This window comes from Bufo gargarizans, chromosome 10, assembly GCF_014858855.1.
Source record: "Bufo gargarizans isolate SCDJY-AF-19 chromosome 10, ASM1485885v1, whole genome shotgun sequence".
Classification (NCBI taxonomy): Eukaryota; Metazoa; Chordata; class Amphibia; order Anura; family Bufonidae; genus Bufo; species Bufo gargarizans.
This window is the reverse complement of record NC_058089.1, coordinates 110955804-110978923: the sequence shown is the minus strand read 5'-3', so window position 1 is coordinate 110978923 and position 23120 is coordinate 110955804. Positions and strand designations below refer to the sequence as shown.

General features: G+C 45.3%; 1 protein-coding gene across 4 annotated transcripts in view; it reads left to right on the top strand.

Moving 5' to 3' along the window:
* The window catches only part of ANKRD11 (ankyrin repeat domain 11), a 146394-nt gene that overhangs the window by 93748 nt on the left and 29526 nt on the right, over positions 1-23120 (top strand). For all 4 annotated transcript variants that reach the window (XM_044269631.1, XM_044269633.1, XM_044269632.1 and 1 more), the window contains exons 3-4: positions 2781-2925; positions 18526-18655. In XM_044269631.1, coding sequence (XP_044125566.1) covers positions 2839-2925; positions 18526-18655 — 217 coding nt within the window. In that variant the 5' untranslated portion in view covers positions 2781-2838. The remainder of the gene's footprint in view (positions 1-2780; positions 2926-18525; positions 18656-23120) is intronic.

Below are 23120 nucleotides of genomic sequence, written 5' to 3'. Positions count from 1 at the left end.
TACCGTTCCTCTATCTGCCCCATTCAGTGCCATCCTGGCGCCCCCGGTGCAATCTGCACCCGATTCCATGACCCACCAACGGTGCCTCGTTTCCCCCCAACTTGCAGTCAGCCCCACCTCTGTGCCATCTGCCCAAGCACCTGCCATCCTCCGTTGCACTATTCGGCCCCCTATTCCATGAACCCCCCCTTCCCAATAGTACATCTTCTGCCATCAGCCACACCTCTCAGCAATCTGCCCCCACTCAGTGCCATCTTTTGCCCCTTCCCCGTGCAATAATCTGCCCCCTTTTCAATGACCCAACCACAGTGCCTCTTTACCCCCCACCTTTCCATCTGCCCCATACCAGCCAATAAAGATAGATAGAAAAAGATACAAAGAGAGAGAGGTATAAACAGAACTTTCTATACATACCTGTTTGGTGTGTAGTTCTTCCAAGATGGCCGATATGTTTGCTGGGGGAGGAGACACTTATAGAGCATGCTCAGATGATTTAAATGAATTGAAACGGTTCCGCCTCAGATGGAGCCATTACAGACGGATCTGTCCCTATTGACTTCAATTGTGTGTCAGAACGGATCTGTTTGGCTCGGTTTCGTCAGACGGACACCAAAACGCTGCAGGCAGCCTCCAGGGCGGAATGGAGACGGAACGGAGGTAAACTGATGCCTTCTGAGCGGATCCTTATCCATTCAGAATGCATTGGGGTAAAACTGACCCGTTTTGGACCGCTTGTGAGAGCCCTGACCGGATCTCGCAAACAGAAAGCCAAAACGCCAGTGTGAAAGTAGCCTTAGAACAAGGTTGCCATTTTTACATTATTTACTGTTAAAGTGCCATTCATTCCATAGCCCTGTACATGTGAGGAGCGGAGCACATACATAGTACAGACAATTGCAATAAGCATGAACTAACTTGTACAGAAGGAGGGAGGACCCCGCCCGCGAGGGCTTACAATTTACAAGGTACATTCATGGGCTAACCCCTTTAGAGATGGCTGCCTGCATTTATAAAGTGAAGACTCGGACCGCCCTCAAACAGTGTTTGATCAGTGATTTTGAGCCAAAACTAGTGAATAGCAGCGGTCAAAAAAATAGGGCATGTCTTATTTATTTTTTTGACATTTTTCATGGCCAGAGACCCCATTAAACTCAATGGGACAGTTTTAGTGGCCACTTAGACAGAAGTGTGACTGTTAAATAAAGGTACTGTGTAAAAATAGCAAAACCTTTCAGGGGTTAAAATAAATTTAAAAAAATCCACTCGCTGCTCACTGTATGCAGCAGGACCTGACACTCCTAGTGTGGTGATGTCATGTGATCAGACCAGAAGCGTCAGGTCCTGCTGCATACAGTGATCAGCGAGTGTTCTCTCACATGCAAGTGGTGAGGTGAATTTATTATAATTTTTTTTTATATTTTTTTTTATTTTAAAAAGCAGATTGAGATTTATTTCCACTGGGGGGTATTATGGGGGCCATGTGATGTCCATGGTGTGTTACTTATACTGTGAGGGCTCAAGCCGTTTTACCACAATCCAGTCTGTTTTCAAGTGCTGTCTGCTCCGTCTTGTAGATAAAAATGCTGTTGACCAGCATTTGGAAACCTCATCCATTTAGCTGTAAAACTGCTCGTCAGGTGCTTGTTGTCCAGATCTTGGCCACGGTCTCGTCCTCTGGTATTACAATGTTCGGGTTCTTGCAGGATGATTAGCTCGATGTAAGCTATGGATGTGTGGCTTTGCTTTCGATGGAATATGGTTTCAGGTCGCACGTTGTGATTTGGTGACAAGGGACTTGTTTTATGTAGACTAATCACTAAACCTGTTCACGGGCTGCTCCTCGGTGCCTCTGGATTCGCAGCATGAAACGCCACAATCGCGCTGCTTCTTATATGTATCCGTGTTCACACCTATGCTTGATTGGAATTTGTGGCCTGTTGAAGAAAATACGACAACCCAAAAAAAAACTGAGCGCGTTCATACAAGGCAATTTTTTTAAATAAAATAATGGATTATCAACACAAATGAGCAGAGAGCAGTGTGCATTGTGGACAATCTGTTTCAGATCTGACGTGACTAAGGCCTGAGCAGAGGGGTGGGTAAAGTACTTTACACTGCAGGGAGTCAGATCAATCTGTCGTTCACATCAACAGCATTGAAAAGCTTCAATCCTTTACTATTCAAATGGCCTCTCTGACACTGGCTGACCTGTTACATGTGCACTTGGCAGCTGAGGGCATCTGTGTTGGTCCCATGTTCATATGTGTCCGCATTGCTGAGAAAAATATTTTGTATTATAGGTAAATGAGCCTCTAGGAGCAAAGGGGGCGTTGCCATTACACCTAGAGGCTCTGCTCTCTCTGCAACTGCCTCCCCTCTGCACTTTGACAGGGTCACAATGAAAATGTCGTCTTACCTGCCTGGCCCTGTCGGGGTGTGGCAATTGCAGAGAGAGCAGAGCCTCTAGGTGTAATGGTAACGCCCCCGTTGCTCCTAGAGGCTCATTTGCATATTAAAACATCAGCAGTCCACTTTCCATGGGGTGGTTGGGCCCCTTCTCGATTTGGGAGGGTGTTCCAGCGGTGGGACCCACAACTGAGATTACCATTTCCTACCAATGTGCTATAAATGTCCCAGATTGGAGTATCCCTTTTTAAAAGAAATGAAATGTGAATTTTCAACTGTATTTTGGGTCGTGGTGCACCCCCATGACGCTGAAAATTGTCTAAAATCATGTGGTGAGGATGAAAATGATCTTATTTATTTTATTTGTTTTCCAGACTGTTGATGACGAAGCGATAGGGGCATAAATGAAGGCCAAATAAGCAAGGCAAAACGATGCCCAAGGGTGGGTGTTCTAAAACACCACAGCCAGAAGAATTCTCTCTCAGCTACGACATGGTGGAAAAACAACCTGGGAAAAAGGTACGAGGCATCCGGCCTGGCGCTAATTGTGCTCCAGTCTCCATGGCACGTTGAATGCTGGAATAAAGTTGTATATGGAAGTCATTGAACGATCAGTTAGCCGGCCTGTATTCTAATGTTTTATTACTGTTCTACATTAATGTCCTGTGCGTTATGTGACACTGCCTCTAAGTCAAAGGGGCTATGCCAAGTCTTATCCATGGTCACAGTAGTGCGGGTCCTTGTGTGAACGGAGCCGGCGTCGGGTGTGCACTGCTCTTCCATTCTTCTCATGATTGCTAAAGAGCTGAGCACTGTACTCGGCTTTTTTGCAGTCCCATAGAGATGAATGGAACGCCATAGCTAAGCAAGGAGACACTAGATTTGTGATCGGTACCAGTCACTCTTATCCCCTATTCGATGGGTTGGGTAAACCCCTTTAACCACCTAACAGTTCTGCCCGAGCACAGATCAGGCTGTAGGGGTGGGGGCTGCTTTAGATGCTCATATCTCCGGTAGCAGCTAGAGATATGGCCCATGTGGCAGTCCAATCTTTCACACAAGACCAGAATTGCAGCATTAGCACAACATCGGCAGGAGATGTAAATCTGGCTTTACTTTCACTTTCAGCTGCATTCACTGCCATCCTCATTTCTAACGGCTATATTTTCCAATGTGGTTAAGATAATGCTGTGCTGGTATTCATTGAAATGCCAGCTTTTAAACAATACAAAACCACTCTAGCTGCTACCTATCCAGAGATATGTGCGGCTACAGCAGCCCACCCCCTGCTGCCGGAGCTCGGGGGGCAGAGCTGTTAGGAGGTTAAGGTGCAGCGCAACTATAAAGGGCCAGAATGATGCTCAACTTATCCGTCAGCTGCTGCGGTGTTGTAGTAGACACGGTACTGGAATTATGGCCTGTGCTGGTCTTATTGGTTGACTTGATAGAGCCCTTCCTCATCAATTTCCCAGTTTTGCCTTGTTTAATGCAATGACTACACAGCCACTTTGACAAGTTGGAATTGGAGCCATAATGGTTATATGGTAATGCTTCCGCCATGTTTTGCTGTACTTCATTGGCCTAAATAGTACATAAAAATTGACGCCATGAATAGTGTTTTTTTTTTTCTCTTCTCTGCTATTAGTAGTTTCCCTCAGTTTTGGTTTGATAAACTGGTAGAAGTGCTCAGTGCATATGGTTTCACTTTTGGCTGCAGACTTACTTTTTCCACTTCTCATACTTTGCTGCTTGCAGATCTGTCTTTTTCTGTCTTTGTGGTTAAAGTGGCCTTCAAGGGACGCTACAGGGTTGCAAATGTATGCAGGTCAGGTGCCTGAGTCTGTACGCCTGCCATTAATGTACCTACTCTGCTAGCGGACCTCTGCTGCTTTGGATGTGCAAAATACGGTCATGTCAATGTCATGTTCTGCCAGGACTACAGATATTCTAAATTCCCTACTGGGATTATCTCTACAGCAAGTAGTGGAGGAGCCAACCCGGAAGGAGGCCATTTTAGATTTCGTATTCACAAATGGGAATTTGGTATCTGATATTACTGTAGGGGAAAGCTTGGGATCTAGTGATCACCAGTCAGTGTGGTTTACTATAAGTACAGTGACTGAGTCACACCACACAAAAACAAAAGTTTTAGATTTTAGAAAAACTGACTTTTCTAAAATTAGATTAGTGGTACACGAGTCCCTATCAGACTGGAACAGTTTCATTGGAGTCCAGGAGAAATGGGACTACTTAAAAGTGGCACTATTGAAGGCAACAGAAAATTGCATTAGGCTTGTCAGTAAAAGCAAAAAAAGAAAGAGACCACTGTGGTACTCAGCAGAAGTGGCCAAAATCATTAAAAATAAAAAGATAGCATTTAGGAATTATAAAAAAAAAAAACCTGAGGATGACAGACAAATTTATAAGATTAGGCAGAGAGAGGCCAAACAAGTTATAAGAGCTTCTAAAGCACAGGCAGAAGAGAAATTAGCTTAGTCAGTGAAAAAAGGCGATAAGACATTCTTCAGATACATAAATGAAAAAAGGAAACTAAAACAAGGAATTACCAAATTAAAAACTAAAGAAGGAAGGTATATGGAAGAAGATAAAGAACTAGCTGACTGCCTCAATGAATACTTCTGTTCAGTTTTTACAAAGGAAAATGAAGGAAAAGGACCTCAGTTAGGAAGGAAGACTAATGAATCTTTTGACGCATGTGTCTTTACAGAGGAAGAGGTTCTGTCAGCTGTCTAAAATGAATACAAATAAGTCACAGGGGCCTGATTGGATACACCCAAAGCTATTAAAAGAGCTCAGCGGCGAACTAGCAAAACCATTAACAGATTTATTTAACCAATCACTGGCAACAGGAGTCGTCCCAGAAGATTGGAAATTAGCAAATGTTGTGCCCATTCACAAGAAAGGTAGTAAGGAGGAATCGGGCAACTATAGGCCAGTAAGCCTGACATCAATAGTGGGGAAATTAATGGAAACCATACTTAAGGAGAGGATTGTGGACCATCTAAAATCCCATGGATTGAAAGATGAAAAACAGCATGGGTTTACTTCAGGGAGATCATGTCAAACTAATCTTATAGATTTTTTTGATTGGGTGACTAAAATAATAGATGGAGGAGGTGCAGTAGACATTGCTTATCTAGACTTTAGTAAGGCTTTTGATACTGTCCCACATAGAAGGCTTATCAATAAATCGCAGTCTTTGGGCTTGGACTCCCATATTGTTGAATGGATTAGGCAGTGGCAGAGGGACAGACAACAGAGGGTTGTAGTCAATGGAGTATATTCAGACCAAGGTCTTGTTACCAGTGGGGCACCTCAGGGATCTGTTCTGGGACCCATATTGTTTAATATCTTTATCAGCGAAATTGCAGAGGGCCTCGATGGTAAGGTGTGTCTTTTTGCTGATGATACAAAGATTTGTAACATGGTTGATGTTCCTGGAGGAATACACCAAATGGAAAAGGACTTAGGAAAACTAGAGGAATGGTTAAAAATCTGGCAACTAAAATTTAATGTTGATAAGTGCAAGATAATGCACCTGGGGCGTAAAAACCCAAGAGCAGAATATAAAATCAGTGATACAGTCCTAACCTCAGTATCTGAGGAAAGGGATTTAGGGGTCATTATTTCAGAAGACTTAAAGGTAGGCAGACAATGTCATAGAGCAGCAGGAGATGCTAGCAGAATGCTTGGGTGTATAGGGAGAGGCATTACCAGTAGAAAGAGGGAGGTGCTCATGCCGCTCTACAGAGCGAGACCTCATTTGGAGTATTGTGCTCAGTACTGGAGACCATATCTCCAGAAGGATATTGATACTTTGGAGAGAGTTCAGAGAAGAGCTACTAAACTGGTACATGGATTGCAGGATAAAACTTACCAGGAAAGATTAAAGGACCTTAACATGTATAGCTTGGAAGAAAGAAGAGACCGAGGGGATATGAGAGAAACTTTTAAATACATAAAGGGAATCAACAAGGTAAAAGAGGAGAGAATATTTAAAAGAAGAAAAACTGCTACAAGAGGACATAGTTTTAAATTAGAGGGGCAAAGGTTTAAAAGTAATATCAGGAAGTATTACTTTACTGAGAGAGTAGTGGATGCATGGAATAGCCTTCCTGCAGAAGTGGTAGCTGCAAATACAGTGAAGGAGTTTAAGCATGCATGGGATAGGCATAAGGCCATCCTTCATATAATATAGGGCCAGGGGCTATCCATAGTATTCAGTATATTGGGCAGACTAGATGGGCCAAATGGTTCTTATCTGCCGACACATTCTATGTTTCTGTAACGGCTGCAGCCAGTAAGTGTCTTCAGTGGTGCACCTGACTAGGCATCTCATTGGCTGGAGAGGTCACTTGTAGGCATCACCATTCCAGCCTGGTAAGTGTGGCCGGCTGGGAGAACGAATCAGCAGCACCCAGTGTTTTCCGGTTTCCCCTTTAATCTCTTAATGACCAAACGGGGGCTTAAAGGGGTTTTCGAGCCCCCCCCCAGTATCTGGTGGGGGTCTGACACCTGGGCCCCCTGCCGATCAGCTGTTTATGATCCGTGCTTGCCAAGCACAATGCTGTACATTGTATCGCAGCTCAGCCCCACTCACTTCAATAAGCCTCCACCGATCGGATGCGGATGACCTATCCAGAGCATAGGTCATCAGGTAAAAAAATAAATAAATCTCTGAATCCCCTTTTCATTTTCGTCCTTCTGCATTTCAGCAGCCATAACTTTATTTTTTGACTGCTTTTTGTTTTCTGAGCTATTTTTTGACATTGTTCAAGAGGACATGTTAAATTTATGAATACATTTAGTAAATTTATGTAGAGAAAAAAAAAAAGTTAATGTTTCAAACAAAATAGCCTGATTAAATTCTACAGATTATTAGACGAGTGGATACCAAATGTTTTATTTTTATTTTATTTGATGTATTAACAATAAAATGTATCTTACAGTAAAGTTTTTTTATGGGAGGAGGGTTTTTATTACTTTATAACACTTATATATTTTTTTTATTCCATTATGTGATAGATTTTTTTTTTTCACACTTAAAATGTATTAACCTACTCCTGTATGCTAATGTATTCTGTGTCTCCGTGGAACAGGGCGGCACGAGGGCACTGTGCCCTAAGAGCAGGCTTACTACACAGATGGCCCTGGGGTCCTTCATAGGACCTCAGGGCTGACTGTGCATCGCTTCCCCCATTTACGGTCAGGTCAATGAAACCCGGTGACCCCATCTCAGCCGGGCGTTCCCTTTTGATCACTTCGCGGCATGAGTTAGAGGACATATCTGCCGCCCACCACCGTGTGTAGTAATGACGTGGGTTTTACAGCTTAAAAAAAAAATTGTCAGAATGTTCTGGAGGCTGTTCATTGCAGAACTGGCGAATCCCTCTGGTTATTTCTTTTGACGACCTGCACCCTGGCGTTTGATTTGCCGCTGTGTGGCCTGGAGATGGAGACTCAGCCCGGGCTCTGATGAGAGGAAGCCTGCCATGTTATCTGCATCCAGGGGATTCACGGTCATTTCTGTAATGACATTAGTGACCATTCTGCAGATCTCTCCCGAGCAAAGGGCCCGTGTTATTTATATCTGCCGATGCCAATTGAATAATTACATTTCTGCTTATGGAGTTCCCTGTAATTCATCAGTACTTGGCAGATCCAACAGCTCTAGTAAGCTGGGCTGGGCTTTGTTTATCCGGCAGCTGTAGTAACGTCAACGCATGGCCACCGCAGCCTATCCCTTGCATGTTTGGTCCGGCATTAAGGCCAGTGATTGGCTTTGGCAGTGACGTGTTTTCTACATTTACCACTGAAGTTGGGTAGAGAGTCTAGCTGGGAGAACTGGAGCGGTGGAGCTGGATCTGCCAGGTAAGTACTACCAAGCAGTTACTATTTGAGGGTGATCCCTAGCGTTGTCCAGCTTTCCCCTGGAACTATACAACCCCTTTAACTAGTCCGGGCCCACTACGTTTTGGGTTTGCAGGACTCAACAGTTTATCCATGTTTAGTATGTTACTTTAAACCACTCTATATAGTCCCTGCTGGACGTTCACCAATTTATACCTGTGCTGTACATATGCAGTGGTGCAGGATTGTGTGTGTGTGTGTATATATGTGTGTGTGTGTGTGTGTATATATATATATATATATATATATATATATATATAATCACAATGGATTTGAAATGAAACTAACAAGATGTGCTTTACCTGCAGACTGTCAGCTTTAGGGTCCATTCACACGTCCGTTTTTTCTTTACTGATCTGTTCCGTTTTTTTGCGGAACAGATCAGGACCAGATCTGGACCCATTCATTTTCAATGGGTCCTGGAAAAAAATCGGACAGCACAATGTGTGCTGTCCGTTTCCGTTGTTCCGTTCCGCATGTCCGTTTAAATATAAAACATGTCCTATTCTTGTCCGCAAAATTCGGATCCTGGTACAATACAAAGTCAATGGATCCGCAAAAAACGGAAGACATTCGGATGTCATTCCGTATGTCATCCGTTTTATGCGGAATCCGTTCCTGGAAACGCATAACAAATTTTTTTTATTTTTCAAATTTTTTTCAAAGAAATCCAAACAACTTTATTTGATTATTGAACTTTATACATGTTTCAGTTTTTTGCGGATCCGCAAAAAACGGATGACATACGGAAACATTTTTTAGGAACAACGGATCCGCAAAAACGGACCGAAAATCGGGATATAGGAAAATACTGACGTGTGAATGTAGCCTTAATTTGAGGACATTTACATCCAAATCAGGTGAACGGTGCAGGAATTACAGCAGTTTGCATATGTGCCTCCCACTTGTTAAGGGACCAAAAGTAATGGGACAGAATAATAATCATAAATCAAACTTTCACTTTTTAGTACTTGGTTGCAAATCCTTTGCAGTCAATTACAGCCTGAAGTCTGGAACGCATAGACATCACCAGACGCTGGGTCTCATCCCTGGTGATGCTCTGCCAGGCCTCTACTGCAACTGTCTTCAGTTCCTGCTTGTTCTTGTGGCATTTCCCATCTCATTTTCCCTTCAGTTTTGTCTTCAGCAAGTGAAATGCAGCTCCATCGGATTCAGGTCCGGTGATTGACTCGGCCATTGCATAACATTTCACTTCTTTCCCTTAAACTCTCTGGTTGCTTTTGCAGTATGCTTCGGGTCATTGTCCATCTGCAGTGTGAAGCGCCGTCCAATGAGTTCTGAAGCATTTGGCTGAATATAAGCAGATAATATTGCCCCAAACACTTCAGAATTCATCCTGCCGCTTTTGTCAGCAGCCACATCTCTGCAGAGCGCAGATCAGAGCCTGAAACCGGCATTTTTTCACTGCCGCGATCCGATTGGTTAGTCTGCACAGACTAACCAATCGGATCTATTGTCGGCAAGGGGCCACTCTGATTGGACCCTGGCCGGCATTACTAGACTGTATGCTGTCCGTGACAGCAGCAGTGCAGGGGCAGAAGCTTTAATCCAAGCGCTTTGCAGCACTTGGATTAAAGAGCTCGTTTGACGTTTATACACGTGGTAGCTGCACGGGGCATGTGCAAATATCACGTATATAAACGGATTGCAGTCGGGAAGGGGTTAAGGACACAGCCTTATTTCACCTTATGGACTTGGCAGTTTTTTTGCAAATCTGACCAGTGTCACTTTGTGGTGATAACTTTTAAAACGCTTTCTTATCCAGGCCATTCTGAGATCGTTTTTTCGTCACATATTGTACTTCATGACACTGGCAAAATTAAGTCAAAAACATTTATTTTTATTTATAAAAAAAATACCAAATTTCCCAATTTTTTATAAAAGATTACAAATTTACAAGTTTCAATTTCTCTACTTCTATAATACATAGTAATACCTCCAAAAATAGTTAATACTTTACATTCCCAATATGTCTACTTCATTTTTGGGTCATTTTGGGAATTATATTTAATTTTTTGGGGATGTTACAAGGGTTAGAAGTTTAGAAGCAAATCTTGAAATTTCAAAACCCAGTTTTTAGGGACCAGTTCAGGTCTGAAGTCACTTTGCGAGGCTTACATAATAGAAACCACCCAAAAATGACCCCATTCTTGAAACTACACCCCTCCAGGTATTCAAAACTGATTTTACAAACGTCGTTAACCCTTTAGGTTTTCCACAAGAATTAATGAAAAATAGAGATACAAGTTCAAAATTTCACTTTTGGCAGATTTTCCATTTTAATTTTTTCCCAGTTACAAAGCAAGTGTTAACAGCCAAACCAAACTCAATATTTATGGCCCGGATTCTGTAGTTTACAGAAACACCCCATATCTGGTCGTAAACCTTTGAACGGGCACACGGCAGGGCGCAGAAGGAAAGGTATGCCATACGGTTTTTGGAAGGCAGGTTTTGCTGGACTGTTTGTTTTGTTTTTTGACACCATGTCCCATTTGAAGCCCCCCTGATGCACCCCTAGAGTAGAAACTCCAAAAAAGTGATCCATTTTAGAAACTACGGGATAGGGTGGCAGTATTGTTGGTACTAGTTTAGGGTACATATGATTTTTGGTTGCTCTATATTACACTTTTTGTGAGGCAAGGTAACAAGAAATAGCTGTTTTGGCCCAGTTTTTATTTTTTATTTACAACATTCATCTGACAGGTTAGGTCATGTGATATTTTTTATAGACCAGGTTGTCACGGATGCGGCGATACTTAATATGTATACTTTTTTACACAATGATTTCTTTTTTGAAGCAAAAAAAATAATCATGTTTTAGTGTTTCCATAGTCTGAGAGCCATAATTTTTTTCAGTTTTTGGGCGATTACCTTGGGTAGGGTATGATTTTTGCAGGATGAGATCATTATTTTGGGGTGTGTGTGTGACTTTTTGATAACTTGCTATTACACTTTTTGTGATGTAAGGTGACAAAAAAAGGTTTATGTAGCAGTTTTTATCTTACATTTAAACGGTGTTCATCTGAGGGGTTAGGTTAGGACTTTTAATATTCGTTAATGTTAACTCTCTCATCGGAGCCCGTTACTCTGAACCTTCACATAAACGTAATCAGCTGCTATTCTTCAATAAATACGGTAACGAACATTCGAGACATCTTGAAGCAGGCAGACTTTCTTAAATTATTAGCTTTCTTTTCCACCTCTTGATACACTGCGGAAGGATATCACTGATATACAGTGTTTACACTTGATATTTTTATAGAGCCGGTCGACTGTATATATACACACAGTGGCGGTGAACTCAACCCTAACTACCAGCTAAATGGAGCACATATATTGCCTGTCGAGCCAATCTAAGCCAGATTTATTATCTGTGACTTAAAAAAATAAAATAAAAATTACAAGAATTGTAACATCTCTAAGCAGAAGAGTTCAAGGGCATCTGTCAGCAGTTTTGTACCTATGACACTGGCTGACCTGTTACATGTGCGCTTGGCAGCTGAAGGCATCTGTGTTGGTCCCATGTCCATATGTGCCCGTATTACTGAGAAACATGATGGTTTAATATATGCAAATGAGCCTCTAGGAGCAACGGGGGCGTTGCCATTACACCTAGAGGTTCTGCTGTCTGGCCCTCTTTACTTTGACTAACAGAGCCAGACAGGCAAAAGTCTCACCTCCCACTGTCGAAATGGAGAGGGCATGGGAGTTGCAGAGAGCAGAGCCTCTGAGTAACGTCTCGCCCCCGTTCTAATCCCACGTGTAAACCAGGGCTATTTCTGAAAGCTGGCACTGCTAAAGCTTCAGTGTGGGGTCATGCACTTGCCGCCATGTGAGCAGAGATGGAACAGTGCATCAGGGCGCATGTAAACACGGACCCTGAATAGAGCGGTACAGGCAATCGCAGGGAAGATGCTTTAATGCAATTCCTTCTTTAATACGATTTCTATTTCCTATTAGTTATCGCTCTCCGTACAGTGTTCTGGGTCAGTGGACAGCGTTTCATCTCATATCCACCCTTTCATCTGCCTAGATCTAGTTAGGATTAGATGCTGCTTTTTTCTGTTGGCGGTGAGGAAGACACTACCTTCTCCATAGAGGAGGATAATGTAGCTATTAACCCTGTGCCCACCGCTGATATTGGAAAGAATCTTTGTGGTTTGTTTTTTCCCCCCAAAAAAATAACAAACCCGTCTATACACTGACAAAAAATACAAAGGAGTTGATGGAATGAAGCAATTTGTGTGACTAATGATATCGGTGATAACAATATTAGGGCCAAAGGAGAAGTTTATTAGGGAAATTTGAAAGAAGGCTCTAGGCTGGGCAAAAGATGAGGCACGGTCTTGTGGGCTGGGCACAAGATGAGGCACGGTCTTGTGGGCTGGGCACAAGATGAGGCACGGTCTTGTGGGCTTGGGCACAAGATGAGGCACGGGCCTGTGGGCTTGGGCGCAAGATGAGGCACGGGCCTGTGGGCTTGGGCGCAAGATGAGGCACGGGCCTGTGGGCTTGGGCGCAAGATGAGGCACGGGCCTGTGGGCTTGGGCGCAAGATGAGGCACGGGCCTGTGGGCTTGGGCGCAAGATGAGGCACGGGCCTGTGGGCTTGGGCGCAAGATGAGGCACGGGCCTGTGGGCTTGGGCGCAAGATGAGGCACGGGCCTGTGGGCTTGGGCGCAAGATGAGGCACGGGCCTGTGGGCTTGGGCGCAAGATGAGGCACGGGCCTGTGGGCTTGGGCGCAAGATGAGGCACGGGCCTGTGGGCTTGGGCGCAAGATGAGGCACGGGCCTGTGGGCTTGGGCGCAAGATGAGGCACGGGCCTGTGGGCTTGGGCGCAAGATGAGGCACGGGCCTGTGGGCTTGGGCGCAAGATGAGGCACGTTGGGTCCCATAAATGCAGGATTGGTTATGAATCTGGCGACCAGGCAGCCATGAAGTGTTGTAATCTGGAGGATACCTGCCTGGGAAACCCCTGCTATGTGAGCGAGCATTATCCTGATGAAATATACCAGGTGGAAGCCCTGCCATGAGAGGAACTCGTTGTCCTGCCCATATCGCTGAGCTGTTAGTGTTCCTTGATTCACTACTAGGGGTGACTGTCGTATGTAACGGCTCCCCTCATCACACCAGCAGTTGGGGCAGCAAAGGTAGGATTGTGGTGCTCACCACCAGGCCTCTATTCTCAAACCAGACTGGTGTGGGATCCAAAACAGAACCTGAATTCTTCGCTTAGGACAGTATGGTTCCAGTCCATAGCAGTCCATCTTTCTCATTTGCAACAGCAAACAAAGGCAAGTTGCTGGATTTCAATGGCAGGACACTTAATGGGCGCCGTCCACAACCTCCTGAAAAGCATCTGGAATTGGCCCAGGCAGAGACGGGTGTGTAACGAGTCACCTGTGTCTGGATGGTGGACAACCAAACTGTGGGAGCAACTTGTGCTTGTCAGAGGATCTACTGGTTCCTTCTACTGGTATCTGTCTAGGCCGTCCAGTGCCTGTTCACTGTGTGTGCATACCCTCACTAAACCACTGCTCCCAACACCTCCTAACAGCTAGGTCTGGATGACCTAGATCACGGGTGTCAAACACAAGGCCCGCGGGCCGAATCCGGCCCGCCAGACCTAGTCATGTGGCCCGCGTAGCCGCCGCCGGACGCCAGCCTTCACCTTTTATTATCACTTCCTGCAGGTGGCCCCTGCAGGAAGTGATAATAAATCGCATAAGGAGCGCTGTGTATTACCGGTACTTACAACTACAAGTGCTCGCCGAGAGGAGGGAGGAGGCAGGCTGGGAGGATGGGCGCTGGCAGTGTGAGTCATACGTCACGCGCCTGCGCCACCCACTTTATGAATGAAGCAGGCGGCGTGGGCGCATGACGTATGACTCACGCTGCCAGCGCCTGTCCTCCCGGCCTGCCTCCTCCCACCTCTCGGCGAGCGCTTGTAGTTGTAAGTACCGGTAATACACAGCGCTCCTTATGCGATTATATACATACGGTAACCATTAACTATTAGAGATACGATTATACAGTGAGCGGGGCCCGTGTAGTAGAATAGTCACTGCACAGGCCCCGCTGTCATTATAAAAGCAGATGCTGGCCCCTAGCCCGTGTATTGAGGGTCATTCACTACAGGGACACTTATGGAGGGGATCTGTGGATGACACACAGCATAAGATGCTATATATGTGTCATCCACAGATTCCCCCCCCCCCCCCCCCCCATAAGTGTCACCCACAGATCCCCCATAAGGGTCACCCACAGATCCCCCATAAGGGTCACCCACAGATCCCCCATAAGGGTCACCCACAGATCCCCCATAAGGGTCACCCACAGATCCCCCATAAGGGTCACCCACAGATCCCCCATAAGGGTCACCCACAGATCCCCCATAAGGGTCACCCACAGATCCCCCATAAGGGTCACCCACAGATCCCCCATAAGGGTCACCCACAGATCCCCCATAAGGGTCACCCACAGATCCCCCATAAGGGTCACCCACAGATCCCCCATAAGGGTCACCCACAGATCCCCCATAAGGGTCACCCACAGATCCCCCATAAGGGTCACCCACAGATCCCCCATAAGGGTCACCCACAGATCCCCCATAAGGGTCACCCACAGATCCCCCATAAGGGTCACCCACAGATCCCCCATAAGGGTCACCCACAGATCCCCCATAAGTCCGATACAACCGGCCCTTTGAGGGTGACCAAACTGCTGATGCGGCCCCCGATGAATTTGAGTTTGACACCCCTGACCTAGATGATGGGCAATTCGCTGAAATGACCATCCTGCTCCGCTCAGTCCAATGATGCGCACCCTCTGTCAACTGTCTTCATGTGTGTTGTAGAGGCAAGTCTAGCAGTCATCAATCTCTCACGGAGATGTACACTATCCAAAAGTAGCCTCTGAGAGCCTTTTTATAGGGCACATTGGGAAGGACTTTTATGCCATCTTGTGGAAAGAGGCAGTGTCTAATCAGACCACTCCTGTAATAATTTACATATCTGCCTTAGACATAAGTGCATGACGAGTTTTGGGTGCGGTATTTTTTTATTTTATTTTTTTGTCTGAGTGTAATTGCAGCATAAAGTGTGCAGCTGGTTCTAGACTATATATCTTATTAAAGGGAATGTCCATGTTACATGAAAATCACCCAGCACTCCTAAGGGTCCATTCACATCACCGGCACTATAATAGAAAATGCCTATTCTTGTCCGCTATTGCAGACAAGAATAGGACATGTTGTATTTTTTTGCGGAGCCGCAGAACGGAAGTGCAGATGTGGCCAGCACACTGTGTGCTGTCCGCATCTTTTCTGGCCCCATTGAAAATGAATAGGTCTGTACCCTGAAAATAATTCCCTCCGCTTAGTCCGCTGCTGTTTCTAGCTGGCCGTCCTCTTTGGTTTTTGTTCATATGGTGCAGCTGTGAAGTAGCAGTGTACGGCATGTGACTGCTGCAGCCAATCACTGGCCATAGTGGGAAACCACATGGAACCACTGAGAGCAGTTTTTGGCTGCAGCAGTCAATTCCGTTTTACAGCTGCCCCGTATGAACAGAAACCGGAGCAGCAGTGCTGGAATTGGGCCGTGTACATGGACAACAATGTACGCAATCAACAGCCGCACAACTGTACAGTCCCCGAGGCTGAAGTCCGGGAAACTGGTTGCCGCTGAGCAAGAAGTAGAAAATTTTCATTCTTTCCATGAAGAAGCTCGTTGGAAAAGTTGAGTCCCAGAGAACCTGTTAGGAACAACCTTATAAGAGGTTATTCATAGATGTATACAGCCCCCTTCTCTCTAACTGGAAAGTGTAGTGGTGGGAGATGATGTAGTGGAACGACGGTCGGGGAGAGTTTTTGTCACTGACATCATGCGGTAGAATGGTGGTCCGAGTGCCCGCAGCCCCTGTGGAGACCATGTGAGCGTCTATGGAGGGGGCGGTTTCTGTATTACATGTGACCTCATTTACTAATAGGTAGGGTTGTCAACGGTCTGGTCTCTGAAGTGTAAATGCAAATACACGTCACGTTTAAAGTTTCGCTATACAGAGGTGTAAACTAATCCAAATGACAGTGGAGCTGTAGAGATGTAAAAACATTGCTTTGAGGCATAGTGTAAAACGGAATAGATTTCTTCAGCAAATGCCTAAAACCATCTTCATTGTGTAAATAGAAGTGGGACTGATGGTGACGCCGAAGGGAGGAAGTCCCGTGTGCAGCCCCGCCGTGGCAAAAGGGTGGTGCAAGAAGGGGGCTACCTGCTATGACATATGCGCTAATGGAGCACATGAAAATGATGGTCTTACGTAACTTATTTAAAGGGTGTTCTGGGAGAAAATGTTTAAAATAGAGATGAGCGAATCAGTTTCTCATCAGCAGTACTGTCCCCTCGGGTGAAGAGGCCCCCACCTGCCGCAGTATTTGCCCGGTCCTGCCTGTGCCGCTGCTCCGAAGCCGACTCTGTCCTTGCCCTGTTAATCGGAGCAGGCAGGAGCCTGTCAGGGCCAGGCCAAATGTTCGGCCCTGTAAATTTGACAGCCCCCTCTGTTAAAAAATAAGTGCTTTTCAAAATATATATAAAAAAATATTAAAACCTGCAAACCATCTGTTAAAACATCTCATTTAACCGATGTGATCTACACACACACAAAAAAATTCCCATTACCCCCCTAAAGCTTTTAAATAGGGAATGGTCAAAAGGCTCCATATGTCTTTAAATGGTATAGCTCGCCTACCTAAAAAAAAATAAAAAAAAATAAAAAAAAATCAGTTGGTAGAATAATTTATAAATGACACAACGCAATCTTAGTAATAAAAAAAAACTGAGTAATAAACATAAAACCTATAAAGTTAATATTTTATTATCAGACTGTGAACACTGTAAAAGCAAAACCCCAAAAACAATAGTACAATTGCCCCTCCATAATGGTGACCTTTTAAAAAAACAAAACAAAAAACATTCCCTGTCTAAATACGTGAATACATTGCAGAGGTTACTCAATCTTATGCAACATTACCACAAGTAACGGTCACCGCCCCGAGATGTTGGAAGCGTCGTCCTCGCCAGAGAGGACGGTGACGGCCTGCAGAGCAGCGTCTGATGGAGCAGACCCTAGTGTGAGACCCCCTGCAGATTTCTGCATCGTCTGTGCCCTGATGGTAACGAGATATTGCAGGTTCCTCTGTGGACATATGGCCGTTACCGCAACGTTTTACCCGTCAACCTCTAATCCCCACAAGACCCTTGAATGCCATGTGTGACATTTACGCGGCTTCCTGCCATTCTTCTGGGTGGTACACCAGGCTGCAGTCCATGTGGAGGACAATATTGGTTCCTGTTTCGTCTATTAATAGAGGCGACCATTGTCTGTGCCGTTGCTATTTAAGTGGTCGTACATCGCAGCTGCAGTTAAAAGGACAGAATAAAAAAAAGTATAAGATAATAATAAATAATTGCACACGTTATAAATTTCCTAATGCCTCTGTGGTTTGCACTGGTTTTACAGCCATGACATCATGTTTATTGGTCACATGACCACTGCAGCCAGTCGTGGCGAGATTCATGTACATGACCACCAAGGCCGGTGATTGGCTGCATGGGCATGTGAATGAGTCATGCCCAATATCTATGCGGATTGTAAAGGATGAGTAATGTTTTCTTTATTCTTGGCTTTTGGCCATTTTTTAAACGTCTCAGATGATATCTTTAAATATTGATGTCCTCTCCTCTGGACCAGTGAAGGTCCGACACCTAGGCAGCTACAGACACCGGAAACCATGCCATGGATGGAGCCAGAAGCAGAGCGGTCTGTGCGGTGGCCGGATTTCCGCAGCTCAGCCTCCATTCACTTGAGTTAGGAGTAGTTTGGCACAGCGAATGGGGATTCTTGCTTCATCCATGGTTGCTGTGTGGCATATTATTGGAGCTGGGACTACTGCACGTGTCCTCCTCACACATCCCCGGTGCCTGTGTGGTGGTGCAGTGCCAATGGGTCCATTTCGGATAGAAATATTTGAGGTTTCCAGAAGCGGAATGTGGCTTGTGAAGTATAAAAGGTTGGAGACCTCTTCTCCAGAGTGTGGTCTGTTTAGGTTATTTTCCATTAATCATCATCGGTTTACTAAAAGATGTATTCTTGATTTTTATTTCTTTTAGGATAAAGATAAAGTTTCCCTAAATAAAACTCCAAAGTTGGATCGAAGTGATGGAGGGAAAGAGAAAACTACAAAAAGAAAATTGCCTTTCTCAGTAGGGACAAATGGAGATCAAAAAGATTCAGACACAGGTAACATCTGCATAACTGCATGTGGTGGGGCGCTCTAAGTCTAACTCCTCAAGGGGACATAAATAAATCCTTGTGCTTGTTTTAGCTGCTACATTATATTTTCTATTGGATTTTGGGTTTGAAGAATGCGCTGAGGTGGTCCGACCTGCTTGTACAAGACATTGGTGCTTAGTAAGGACGTTATGTGGAAAGGGTCATGGCATTCGGATCTGGTCATTAGCTGACCGGCAGAGAGGTTTCCAGAGTTATCTCCCATCGGAGGGGAGGTCGCTATGTATAAACCAGGCCTAACATTATGTGCTGTTGGGTTTGTCTTGTTTTTGATGGGAATGTCTCATTTTACCAGGGTGGTTAATAGTTATGCCAGTTTGTGGGCTTTTTGTTTTTAATCAACTTTCTTAGTGTCTGACGGTTTAGAGGGGATCTGTCACTAGATTTCACAGGTCAAACTGCATACATTATTAAATAGATCTTAGACCTGATGAAGCCGGTGCACTTACTTTGAAAACCATGTCAGAATGGCTGTATGATCTTTTTGAATGCTTTCCTGCATGATTTTAAAATGAGCATTCCAGCTAGAGACGAAGATCTCAGGAGTCGCGTGTATTCACAAGCTAAACTCGGCCTTCCTCACCTGTTGCTGAAATCGAAGGCTACTCGCATAGCGTTTTGCATTCTGGTTTAGATTTTTTGCAGAGTATCTCAAAACCCGGCAAAAAGCTTCAAGTTTTATCCCCAGTCATTGTCCATGGGGACAAAACAGACCAAACCATATCAGGATGCTTTCCGTTCCGGTTTGTTCAGTTTTTGGACCGGACACAAAACTGCTGCAAGATTCGGTTTTGTGTCCGATCTGCATATGGTGCCGGATCTGGTAAAATGGTCCTGGCACCCATTGACTTAGTGTTTTTGGTGCCGGATCCGATTTTGTTCAGTTTTAATTTGATACAACCATGTCTAAACGGAACTGATGCATCCGGATGTATTAAATTAACGGAAGTGTTTTGCTTTGGTTTTGAGATCCTCCGCCAGCTCTCAAAACTGGAATGCAAAACGCATATGTGAAAGTAGCCTAACAATTTTTTTAATTTTTTTGGGGCATGCTGGGCATTTTTGATGCTCCCCTTTCCACCCTTGCCAATATCCTGGATAACCTAGATCTCTTTGCGTCACTGTGGGTGCAGTTACCTGAATCGTTTCCTCTGATAGTTTAGTGGCTTGTAGCTTTACTTCTCTTGTAATAATGACATCAGCTTTCCATGTATTGATTTCCTGATTGGCCTATGCTTGAGTCTTGTGTCCATTTCTAGGTTGGGGGGGTCTTCAGCACTCCAGCTGTTGGGAGACTACGATTCTGAGCATTCAAACTTGCTTGGCTGTAATGGAAACTTCCTTAGAAGTGAGTGGAGCATGCTGGGTGTTGTAGTTTCGCAACAGCTGGTTTGCCAGAGGTTGCCGATTCCAGGGGAAGGCAACTACAGTAGGAAAAGCTGCCTTTGCCAGGACAAGTACCATCTGAAAAGAGCATTGGGGTTTTTCTGTCAGTAAAGGGGCAAATCTGGACTTTAGGAGGTGGGGAAAACTGTTGCCTGCCTGCTTGCTGTGCTAGGACACTACTAAGACACACAATAAGCCTGCTATGCTAGGACAGCCCTAAGACACACAATAAGCCTGCTATGCTAGGACAGCCCTAAGGGCTCTTTCACACTTGCGTTCTTTTCTTTCGGTATAGAGTTCCGTCGTCGGGGCTCTATGCCGGAAGAATCCTGATCAGTTTTATCCTAATGCATTCTGAATGGAGAGAAATCCGTTCAGGATGCATCAGGATGTCTTCAGTTCAGGACCGGAACGTTTTTTGGCCGGAGAAAATACCGCAGCATGCTGCGCTTTTTGCTCTGGCCAAAAATCCTGAACACTTGCCGCAAGGCCGGATCCGGAATGAATGCCCATTGAAAGGCATTGATTCGGATCCGGCCTTAAGCTAAACGTTTCGGCGCATTACCGGATCCGACGTTTAGCTTTTTCTGAATGGTTACCATGGCTGCCGGGACGCTAAAGTCCTGGCAGCCATTGTAAAGTGAAGTGGGGAGCGGGGGAGCAGTATACTTACCGTCCGTGCGGCTCCCGGGGCGCTTCAGAGTGACGTCAGGGCGCCCCACGCGCATGGATGACGTGATCGCATGGCACGTCATCCATGTGCATGGGGCGCTCTGATGTCATTCTGGAGCGCCCCGGGAGCCGCACAGACTGTAAGTATACTGCTCCCCACTACTACTATGGCAACCAGGACTTTAATAGCGTCCTGGCTGCCATAGTAACACTGAACGCATTTTGAAGACTCATCCGTATTCAAATGCTTTCAGTTCACTTGCGTTTTTCCGGATCCGGCGTGTAATTCCGGCAAGTGGAGTACACACCGGATCCGAACAACGCAAGTGTGAAAGAGGCCTAAGACACACAATAAGCCTGCTATACTAGGAAAGCCCTAAGACACACAATAAGCCTGTTATGCTAGGACAGCCCTAAGACGCACAATAAGCCTGCTATGCTAGGACAGCCCTAAAACACACTATAAGCCTGCTATGCTAGGACAGCCCTAAGACACACAATAAGCCTGCTATGCTAGGACAGCCCTAAGACACACAATAAGCCTGCTATGCTAGGACAGCCCTAAGACACACTATAAGCCTGCTATGCTAGGACAGCCCTAAGACACACAATAAGCCTGCTATGCTAGGACAGCCCTAAGACACACAATAAGCCTATGCTAGGACAGCCCTAAGACACACAATAAGCCTGCTATATTAGGACAGCCCTAAGACACACAATAAGCCTGCTATGCTAGGGCAGCCCTAAGACACACAATAAGCCTGCTATGCTAGGACAGCCCTAAGACACACAATAAGCCTGCTATGCTAGGACAGCCCTAAGACACACAATAAGCCTGCTATGCTAGGACAGCCCTAAGACACACAATAAGCCTGCTATATTAGGACAGCCCTAAGACACACAATAAGCCTGCTATGCTAGGGCAGCCCTAAGACACACAATAAGCCCGCTATGCTAGGACAGCCCTAAGACACACAATAAGCCTGCTATGTTAGGACAGCCCTAAGACACACAATAAGCCTGCTATGCTAGGACAGCCCTAAGACACACAATAAGCCTGCTATGCTAGGACAGCCCTAAGACACACAATAAGCCTGCTATATTAGGACAGCCCTAAGACACACAATAAGCCTGCTATGCTAGGACAGCCCTAAGACACACTATAAGCCTGCTATGCTAGGACAGCCCTAAGACACACAATAAGCCTGCTATGTTAGGACAGCCCTAAGACGCACAATAAGCCTGCTATGCTAGACGTATTGTGTGTTAGAGCTGATTCACACGACCCTGGTATCATTAAACACTATGATGCAGTCAGTTTGGGTCAGGGGAGTCACGTTCGACCAGGGAGATGCGGCAGACGCACAGTCCGTGTTTCCTGGGTCCTCTAATCTCAAATGACTGAATCAGTGTTTTTATGATCTAGTCGGTTCACGTGTGCTGATATGAACTGATCGTATCCTGAAACCCTATGATAGTCAGTTTAGGTCAGGGAAGCTGCAGTCGGCCCGCAAGATATGGCGGGCACATGGCCCATGTTTCCTGGACCACGGTCATGTGAATCAGCCCTTATACTTTTACTTTCTATCACTGCTGTTTTTATGCAGACATAAAGTGCAGCCTAGAAGGGTGATTCCACATTCTCGGATAATGGCCTGTGCTCGAGTAAAACCTACCATGAGGGCATCGTAAAGCCTGTGCCACAGACAGTCTGCTAGCTGCCATGTTCCATCAAGTCGATTACAGCAGTTTCTATCTTTAGGAAGGCATTTTAATTGAATCAGCCTAATGGACCTGTGCAGGCCGGAGCTCAGCAGCGTGGGGGACGCAGTGTCTTCTGGGCAGGCTATCGATCAGATTCCCATTCAGCTGTAAGCTTTTATCAGACCACGGAGAAGACGACTTGACCGAATGGTGGATTCCTGATCCGAACTGATGATATTCACCGATCTGCACTTTTGGGAACGTTCATGTCCTTGTTATGTGGATAAACTAGTGTTCTCTCCCGTGTAGGAGTATCTGGATGGTATTCTCCGTTGTGTTTTGTCTTCCCCCTTTCTTTAATACCTTAAAGAGGACCTCTCTTCTCTCCTGACATGTCTGTGTTGGAAACTCTTTGCATTCCCCCTTTTTTTTTTTAACAGTTCTGGAGCATCTATTCTTATGACCATTATGCCGTTGATCTATTATTCCTACTAGAAGTTATAAATCAATTTCTAGCAGTTTGCAATGAAGGTCCAGCTGGGTATTACTAGCTGGGGGTGTGTCCCTGCACAGTCTGACACTGGCAGCACTGATTGGATAGTGTCAGACTGCAGGGACACGCCCCAGCTGGTGACAACCAGCTGGACCATCA